Source organism: Euphorbia lathyris, chromosome 10, assembly GCF_963576675.1.
Source record: "Euphorbia lathyris chromosome 10, ddEupLath1.1, whole genome shotgun sequence".
In the NCBI taxonomy this organism is placed as follows: domain Eukaryota; kingdom Viridiplantae; phylum Streptophyta; class Magnoliopsida; order Malpighiales; family Euphorbiaceae; genus Euphorbia; species Euphorbia lathyris.
In genome coordinates this window covers 38,078,467-38,088,293 of record NC_088919.1, presented here as the reverse complement: position 1 = coordinate 38,088,293, position 9,827 = coordinate 38,078,467, and the positions used below count along the sequence as shown (strand labels likewise).

At 35.9% G+C, this 9,827-nt stretch overlaps 1 protein-coding gene across 1 annotated transcript; it reads right to left on the bottom strand.

Annotated features, from left to right (window-relative positions):
* Nucleotides 1–1,302: 1,302 nt before the first annotated feature.
* On the bottom strand, nucleotides 1,303–7,146 carry LOC136209142 (cyclase-associated protein 1). The gene is made up of 10 exons (XM_066000525.1): nucleotides 6,618–7,146; nucleotides 5,758–5,926; nucleotides 5,596–5,660; nucleotides 4,913–5,219; nucleotides 4,675–4,822; nucleotides 4,469–4,578; nucleotides 4,037–4,092; nucleotides 3,867–3,923; nucleotides 3,568–3,711; nucleotides 1,303–1,594 (listed from the first exon to the last, which is right to left on the bottom strand). The coding sequence occupies exons 1-10, from the start codon at nucleotides 6,903–6,905 to the stop codon at nucleotides 1,508–1,510; spliced, it is 1,431 nt and encodes a 476-aa protein (XP_065856597.1). The 5' UTR covers nucleotides 6,906–7,146; the 3' UTR covers nucleotides 1,303–1,507.
* Between the last annotated feature and the right edge of the window lie 2,681 nt (nucleotides 7,147–9,827).

Sequence of the window (9,827 nt, the reverse complement as noted above, 5' to 3'; positions counted from 1 at the left end):
AGTTCATCAATCATTTAGTGCTCTGTTGTTTGGTTATGATTCTATAAACATATGCTCTTGCTTCTTATTATTTTCCAACAGCATATTTTCCACCATGGATTTTATGCTTTCCCGATTTTTTTTAATCCAGAGAACGAGTGTTCTCTGCCATTGTTGCAGGTTTGGATATGGCAGGAAGGTGTATGGGTAAGGTGAGGATCAACACCCTGATACCAAACAGTACCCGGAAAAGATGAACTAGGGAAAGGAATAAGAAACATAGAGAAAACTAAGGAGGAAGAGGATAAGTTGTATTGATTCAGCATATTTGCATTCATACATCTGAGGTGGCTTATAGTCGTTATGCCTCGAAACTCTCTCCTAACAGACTCAAAATTATTCAAAAGGCAGTAAACGACTTAATAATTAATTCCACATAACATATGAGGATCTTACATATGACCTCTCAACTTGAACTTAACTTTCAATACAACTATGACTTCAAAACCAACATAAAAGTCACACTTTGTCCTTTACTAACATAAAATCTCTCACGGAAGTAAATAATTCAAAATAATTATTGACAACCTCAAAATTAAAAGGTTCAAGAATTAAAAAGTTGTCTAAAAACACATTTCTCATTTTCCAAATCACCTTTTTCTAGCATTCTCTATATCATTTTCTCCCCCTAACTAAACAATGCCTAAATGAGCTCAATACCAAAAAATTCAAGAAGGAAAGTGGTTTAAAATACAATAGGTAGTAGTAAAGAATTAAACGTTAGTAGAAGTAAAATTCAGGAATTTTTATATTCACTTTGAAGATAAAGGGCCATGAGGAAAATAAGACTAAAGTTGAGACTAAAGATTGGTTTGGGAATAGCAGCTGTTATCATTTATCCACACCTTTCTGGTGTGCGCGCACGACATCAGGTTCTATTTAAAATTTAACGTCAACCCAAATTTTAAAGATCAGATAGACCTTAATGATCATATGTAGAATTTGGTTCTTTTAGATCTAGGCTTATTAGAATCATAAGGTGGAGATTCAAAACAGTGTAAGACTTAGATTTAATAAACATATACTATCTAACAGTGAATGACCAAATTTACTTGGTCATTAAGATCCATGTGAACATTGTTGTTTCAGTTCATGTTGCTTCATCGATATTCAATAACGTCACAGGTTAAGAGGGGGGAAAACGGTTTCATTAAGCAATAATAATACAAAACTTTGATCTGATCTGATTACAACACAATCGCAGTCAGAAAAAACATTCACAGCAGGACACACAACTAAAAACAAAAACAACAACAAAAATCATGCACAAAATTCCAATAATTGATTACACCCAAGAAATAAATATGAGAATAAAACCAATAGCATAATTATTGCATAACAATCATATATTAACAGAAAATTGAATCAAGCAATTAAAATATAGAAATGTTGAAGCCGCCCTGTGGTCCTAGAAAGAGAAGAAAAAATAAAGAAGGTAACCTGGTTGGGGGAGGGGAAAAGAACTCGATTAAGCTCCAGAATGAGAGACTGGGGTCGTTTCAAAGCGACCATCCTTATAAGCGTGAATATACTGTTGTGGCAAGGCATGCTCCACCTACAAAACAAACTCAAATGCATTTAGTATTTTTATAGTCCACAAAATTTAGCAATACAACATTGCTGGAAAGTAGGGGTGTCAAAACAGGTTATTGTGTCATAATCATATTATGTGATCTATATATTTCACATGATTAAACGGGTCATGTCAAGTAAGTTATCTCTATAAATCATGTTGTCCTGTCAAAAATTGGCAACCCTGCTGGAAAATAACCATGGAAGACTTTTCTGAAATTGATCTACAACATGCTTCATGTGACTAACGAATAAACAGTTTTTTTTATTAGAGTAGCACAAACATCATAAACCTAACACAAACAGAATCAACAAGTCTATGAGTAGCCTGACAAAGCAAGTAGTTCCCAAACTTCACAAAGGCACTAACTATGGAGCTACTTGGAGCATCTTTTGACAAAGACAAAAGATGAAGCATCTGCTTACCGAACCATGATCCTCCCCACCTTAAATTGACTACAGGTGTGCTTTTTTATTACTAGGAGCAACTTAATAAGGCTTCCTTGATATTGTTCTTTATATTTAATATGCCAAGATCAAAACCTTGAGATGGCAATCTTCTTTTCCCTTTTTTTTTGGTAAAAAAAAGGTTTAGGGGGAGGAGGGGTAAGGAAAGCCTCAAGGCCACAGAGGGAGGAGATGGCAATCTTCCATTTAGGTTGTTCATATGTGAACTCGTACATAAATTTATTACATATTATTTGAAAAGAAAATTTGCATAATGCATAAATGTACATGAAATTATTATTAATAAGTGAGTAAAGCCTATGTTAAGTTCAAAAGTTTATTTATTTCATTGATGAATGATGCCAGACATGAATTTCAGTTTATTTATTTCATTGATGAATGATGCCAGACATGAATTTCAAGTTCATTTCATTGATAAGTAATTTATGCCGGAGTGTAAATTATAAATTAAATTTCATTGATAAGTGATGCTAGAGCATGAAGTGAAAGTTTATTTAATTGATGAGTAAAGCTAGACTTGTGACTCAGCTCATTTGCAACCATTGAGAATATCCATGGCCACAACTGTCATACAATGTGCACAAGACTCAGATATGGCACGCGTGCATATGAGAAAACAAGATAGCTTATAGATGTAAGCATCAGTGTGACGAGCAAGTCACTTTAAAGGATAGCATATGACCAAAAATTTAGGAGTTCACAGAATCACAGTAGACAACTTCAATATCAGGTCCAGTCCAGAAATGTTAAAAGACCAACCAGCAAGTATAGCAAAGGATTAATTAATCTATTTTGGAGAGTTAAACATGTGCATAGATTGCACAAGGTATAAGCATCCCATTTGCAGCTCAGAGATGCTAAAGATGGATAGAACCCCAAACCATCTATCTAACCTCTTAAATTTCACAAAATTAATCCCCCCAGATGACATACATAACAAAAGATGGTTTCACACTGTCACGGGCTATGCTGATCTCTGTATGGGTTGAATGCCTCAGATGCACATCCTAAACATACATTTCAAACATGGAGATGTCTCATTTTGTGAGATCAAAATGACGTAAGTTGCAGGCACTAAGGAATCTCTAAAATTTTAATCCAAATTATTATTATGTTGAGTGAACATCATCTACATATTGGCATACTGCTTACATTAGCATCCAAGATTTCTACATTCAGGTGCAGTCCCAAGGGTATTAATGCACCTAGGCATCTTTCAATATTTAGAAACTTTTTTCCAATGTAAACTTTCTCAATGGAATGTTCAGCATTCAAAAGAAATAATAGGAAGAAATGCTTGAAAATGAATATATGAATATGGTAACTGTACTGTCTAGAGGAAATAAAAGAAGATTACTAATTAATCCAACCAACTCATCCAGCCACAATGCCCTCTTCATAAGAATGGTAAATCAGGATTTAGAAATGAGAAGGGGAAAATAGACAAGCTAGATTGTTGAGAAGTTACTTGCGGAATTTGAAACTTACCAAATCACCATTAGGTTGTGCACCGGGTACCAAAACATTGATCTCACTAGACTTAGCTGTCGTTATAGACGATTCCAAAGAATACTGGCTCAAATACAATTGGCAGCCCGATGTGTTGTCCACGGATATCGTTGGAGCTGAACCCTGTAATGCAGCACCAGTTTCGTAAATCTAACACTAAGAAAAATTGCCTATTTATTTGAGAGTCATTCAATAGCAATAAACAAATATGATTTGATATCCTAGAATCTTCTAGACATATTCAGGGATGCTGCACAAGGACTAAAATAAATACATACCTGGCATTGCACCTCAACGCCACTGCAATTTACAATCTCGCAAGCAGCCACAACATCCTGTTATAAAGTTATTATTTTTGAATGAGCCATCAGCAAGTCAATTCTACCACAGCAGCATCTTCCATTTCCATATATTTTTGGTAGAATCTATTTAGATATTCCATACTAACCTCAAATACAACTCCCATCTTTGTGCATTTGTCAACTGTTATATTGTTCACTTTCCCTGCAAATTGTCAAAACCATAATTAGGTTGCAGGCATAAAGGAAGCTAAGTCCCTGCCCATCTTGGAGAAAAGGGCCTCCAAAAATTGTATTTCATAGCAGGAAACTTGAAAGCATAATTTAATTTTATAATTTACTAGGGTTTTAGAGTATCTTTCTATTTTGGAACAAGCACGGCCATTTGTTTCATGTTTATTTCTTCATATTAGGCAGTCGCCTCTAATTCATAGTTTTCAGTTATTTTATTTTTTTTTTTAAGAGTTTTCAGTTAAATTTAAATACTTCTAGTTTGGAAGTTCAGAGTTCTGCAACGTTATATATGCTTAGAATAACTAGAGAAAAAAATTAAGCATGTTTATTAGACATGAAAAGGTTACCTTGAATCTGTAAAACAGAATCTTTGCATCCAAAAATATACACAGACTGTCTTGCATCACACTCTTCAATTACTAAATTCTTTCTTCCAACTTGATTCTCAACAATCCACCTGTAAGAAAACATAGTCAAAGACAAACGAAATCACACATCAATTCAACAGCTCAAAAGAATATTAAACCAGAATATAGACATAGTGAATTCTCACTTGCGACCCATTTGAAGCTCAAATTTTGGAGGTCCAGACTTGGAGAATGCAGCCGAAGCAGTATGTCCTTCCTTTCCACCAGCACCCACGACACCGGTTCTATCAGCACGGTTCTTGGTCTTCATATCATCAGTGACCTTTTTAAGACCTAGGAAACAAGAAAGGGACATCAGAACATCCCATCATATGATCTGGGAGCAAAGCGGAAGGATTTTGTTTAATCTGGAAAAAAATCTACCTGAAGCCACAGACTTTGAGTTTATTTCTTGGAAAACAGCAGACATCCCTTCTTTTGGTTTTGATGATGAAGGTTTGGATGATTCAGCACTGAAGAGAGAAGCTGATGGTGGAGGAGGAGGAGCAGGAGTACTTGGTGCAAGAGCTCTAGATGAAGCAGAAATTGGTGCTTTAGCAGCAGTACCCCATGTCAGACCCAAGGGGAAATGACTCTTGACATATTCCCTCAAACCTGGTAGGTAAAGCTCCTTCAATGCTTTGGCCCACTCAACATGATTCGGGTCTTTGCTTCTGTACTCTACAAGAATCTGAATGTTGCATTGACAGTGTCAGCAAAAATAAAACAACATTAATACACTAAGTAAAGAGCATGGCAACAGAAATCTTGATTTTCCACATACACCTTGACTAGTTTCAATTTTAGTATATTAAAATTGAATTTAATCAAGGTCAACAGTTAATAAAGCTCTAGCCCTTGTTGAGTATTACTAATGCAAAGAATATAATATCAAGACTGACATTAGCTGCTCAAGGATTTTACGTAGTATGATAGTCATACAAACTTCAAAGAATAAAAGAAAAGATTTGGAAGAATACTTATGTACTCAGTCATAGTTGCTTACTCCGTCTAAAGTAAAACAAATATGCACTAGATAACAGCTTTCTAAAGTAAAATTAAGGAACCTTATTGTTGTAAAATTCAGCCATTTGCCAACTTTCTTCAACATGTGCAATAGGCATGCTCATACCTAAGATAACAAAAACCAACCATCCGAATTAAAACCATAAAATCAAGGATTAAATGCTACCATTTGAATATAAAAATTAACTGCAGATTTTGCTTACCACAATCTTTTCCTGTATAGGCAATCCATGCCAAAGCTGTCAGGCTGTCTGCAGCAGACTTCAAGTGGTTAAAAAAATCAGATCTCCTTCCCTCTGTCATTGCATTTGCTTTAAGTATCACATCGTTCAGTGGCTTGAGAAATCCAGCAAGCCCTGCAGCATTAGGTTTCTGCACCGTCAAAATAAAAAAGGTTAATATCATCAAACTTCAGTTTCCACAATGATCACAAAAGGTGAAAATCAAATTTAAGACCAATGCCCACATCGTGTTTCTACTTTCTACCCTAATAGGATGGAGATGTTGTAACCATGGGCTCTCATACCAGTGTTGGGTGCTTTGGGACTTCTCACCCCAAAAGCTAGCTCAAAGGATGATGTTTCTCCCTCACGGCTCAAACTTATAAACCAAACACCCGCTCCTTCCACGTGGGAAACCCAGACAACCTTTCCATCAACCCTTAAGGTTTAGGGTTGGATATAGTGCCAAGCCCATAAGTGTACTCATCCACTAGGCTCGAAGCTAAGTCCTCCCCAACTGGGAAGGCTCCTGAATCCTAATAGAAGAACCGAATTGCCAAACCCGTGTTATAAATGTGGAATCCACCTAAACTGTACTGATATTCCATAAACCACATCTGCTTCGTGATCTAGTGAGGTAGTTCAGCTTATCTCTTTAAAGCTTATAACCTAAATTAGACCATATATATGACAATTTAAGGTTTGATATCCATAATTACACGATCAAAAGGATGCGCCAAATTCATTAATGATTTTTCCTCAAAATGGAAGCAACATTAGAATCAAAGTTGCACAAAAAAATCCGGATAGCAGAAATGAATATCTAAAGAAAAAACCAGTGCCTGAGTTTGCTTAGCCTTAATCAGCAGCTCCTTGAGAGCGTTGAAAGCTTCTTGGACAATCTTTGTAGCATCCAAAACCGGACCTCCAATCTTCTGAGCAGCACCAGAAACCTTACCAAAGTACTCCGTCATCAGATCGTCGAACGCAATAATCGACGGATCCGATGCTGCTCCGCTGGCATCACCTCCGGCAAAGTCCAACACATCACGCGTGGTGATCCCCAATGTGGATATCGCCTCCAATCGCACCACCGCAGATTCCAACCTGCATATCAGCTTCTCATCCATGGCTTGAGCCGAACCCCTTCCGCTGTCCCGGTTCTTCCTCTCTCTATTAGGGTATAGCTGTGTTGTGGAGCAGATCTGAAGGAAAATTGATAAGTGTGGATTTGAAGGGGGAATGTTTTTCTCTCTTTTAGCTGTTATATTTGCCACAGGCGAAAAAAAAGGGTGGGAGAGTGAGATTCGGCTGTGTGCATATGTAATTTTGGAATTTTTGGCGGGTTACATTTATAAAACTCAAAGAAGTGGAGAGGAAATGGAGACAACCTCATTTTTAGTACTGAATTTGCTTTAATTTAACTTGCAAACATAGAAAAAATAAAAACTCAAAAGCTAATCGAAATCCGATCCTCGAAAAGCTATTTTAGATGTATGTAAGATGTAAATGACATTCGTGATGACCCAACAAAAAAAGATTATGCAAAAATCCGTTAATCAATGAGCTACTCTGTTTCCTTTCATGAAAGAATGAAACCACGAACACGAATGATGAATCACAGAATTGTCATTTATAAAACCCAAAACAACTTTGGAATCCATTTCGACAATCACATGTCGATGAACGTTATTCCAAATAAGGAATAACCCATAATATAAGCCTTACAACTCCGACATAAAAGCCGAGCAGATGTTAAACACGACGCCCGGAAGCCAACTCCTTTGATAATCATGGATTAAGCAACACGTCGAGGCTAAACGAGTCTCCAACTTCCTAGCCCTGTCACTATTTCTTGTATAGATGGAAACAGAGGATAGGAGAAGAAATTGAATATCTCATCTTATTGATTCAAGTAACGGTTACATTATATATATATATATATATATATATATATATATATATATAGGTAGCTTATATGCCACATCAGCACAATATACACAAATACACAAAACTCCTTGAACTACTATAGTAATGAGAATTCTATTTTATTCTCTACACTCCCCTCCCTAGCTTGAGAATCTGCAAAACGTATTCCAAGCTTGTATAACATTGAAGCCATAAAAGAACTAGTAAAAGGCTTAGTTAAGAAATCTTCTAATTGCATCGGTATGCACATACGGAGTCACAGTAAAACCAATGACATATTGTTCACGCATAATGTGACAATCTATGTCAATGTGCTTTGTTTGTTCATGAAAGACAGGATTTGTTACTATGTATATAGCAAATTAGTTATCATAATGCATAGGAATATGCAATGTAACTTCAATTCTGAATTCACCTAATAGAAAGCTCAACCATTTTAGCTCACACAATGTAGTTGCCACAGCTCTATATTCTGCTTATGTAAATAAGCGGCTAATAGTTGATTGTTTCTTTGATTTCCAAGAAACAATAACCAGTCACCGATTTTCTAGTAATTTTGCATCTCCCCCAATCCGAGTCACAATAGCTATATCTTTCATATAAAATAGCCCCAAGTTTCCTTTGAGATGCTTTAGGACATGTAACGCAATCAACATATGAACTTCTGAAAGAGCATTCATAAACTGGCTCATTGTTGAGTTATATGAGGTATTTGATCTCATATGAAACCCAGATATAGTAATCTTCCTACAAAAGAGTAAAGTTCTGAAGCATTACCAAACAAAAGACATTTAGGCATTGGACTTTGGACAACTTTTTCTTGTAACAATCATGCATCTGCTATAAGCTTAGAAATGTATTTTTGTTGAGACAAAAACAAATCCTCACCAAATCTTGCTAGTTCCACACCTAATAAGAATCGAGCATAAACAAGATCTTTAATGGTGAATGCTTTATCCAGTTCCCTTTTCACTTTCGAAATAAGTTCTTCAGAAGAGCTAGTAATTAATGCATCATCAACATAAATAACAATAAGTAGAAAATCAGTTTCAGTTGTGATAACATCCGAAATGTTATCCAATAAGTATTATGGAAACAATATAAATAGTAAACGGGTCGCCAACATCATAGCCAGCCGCATGTCACTACAATGGGATACACAAGGCGAATATGGTCGTATCCCCAACAAACGATACGCTAAAGATGGATGGACTATGATCCCGCCATTACGCCTTATACATCAGTTATGATGAAGAGTTTAAGAGTGTAACTGAATAAACGTCTTTTGAAGGCAGTTACACAGCTAGTAAATGGCATTAAATGAACAATAAAGGTACATATGTTCATCTTCTCCACCATCAATGCTATAGGTTACAAAAATCTATATAAATACCCCAACATCGTGGGACTAAGGGTACACTTACTAGCTCTAGAGCACTTTTGAGATTATTCTTATTGCATTCTCAAATTCTATTCTTTATACCATTGTATCCCTGCCTACTTCAGTCCATAAAGTGACTTATTCAGCTTACAGACCTATTCTTTGCTAGCTTTTGTGTACCCCTCAAGAGGCTTCAAATAGATTTCTTCATCAACAAAGCCATGAAGATAGGCATTATTTGATAAATTGGTTATCCATTTGATGTTGAGTAGCAAGAAAATACTAACTATTACAACCTTTGTTATTGGAGAAAAGCTCTAAGTATAATCAACTCCATATTGTTGCTTATATCCTCTTTCCACAAGTTTGGCTTTGAATCTTTCAATGAATCCATCTGAGTTATACTTAACTTTGGAAATCCATCTAGATGTAATGGTATTCTTGCTAGTTTAAAGAGTTGTGAGCTGTCAAGTTTCATTCTTCTCTAATGCTGATAACTCAACATCCATAACAGTAATCCAAACTGGATCCTTTTGTGCTTCAGCATAGGTATAAGGTTCTAAAACCTTTGTAATGTGTGTGAGAAAATCATAATAATAATGACTGAAACTGACTTGAGAATTAAGAGTATTGGTATGGGCTGCATTGACAATAAAGCCATCCATCCAAACTGGTTGATGTATGGAACGAGTTGATTTTCTAATTGGTGGCTAGGGAATTATGTTATATTAGGTGTATAGTA

Bases quoted from the DNA above. Each gene is read 5' to 3' on its own strand.
- LOC136209142 (XM_066000525.1), bottom strand. From the start codon at position 6,905: ATGGATGAGAAGCTGATATGCAGGTTGGAATCTGCGGTGGTGCGATTG. The intron at 5,220-5,595 runs GTTCCTTAATTT...TGCAACATTCAG, and splicing joins CTGAATTTTACAACAATAAG to ATTCTTGTAGAGTACAGAAG. The intron at 1,595-3,567 runs GTAAGTTTCAAA...TTTGTTTTGTAG, and splicing joins CACAACCTAATGGTGATTTG to GTGGAGCATGCCTTGCCACA.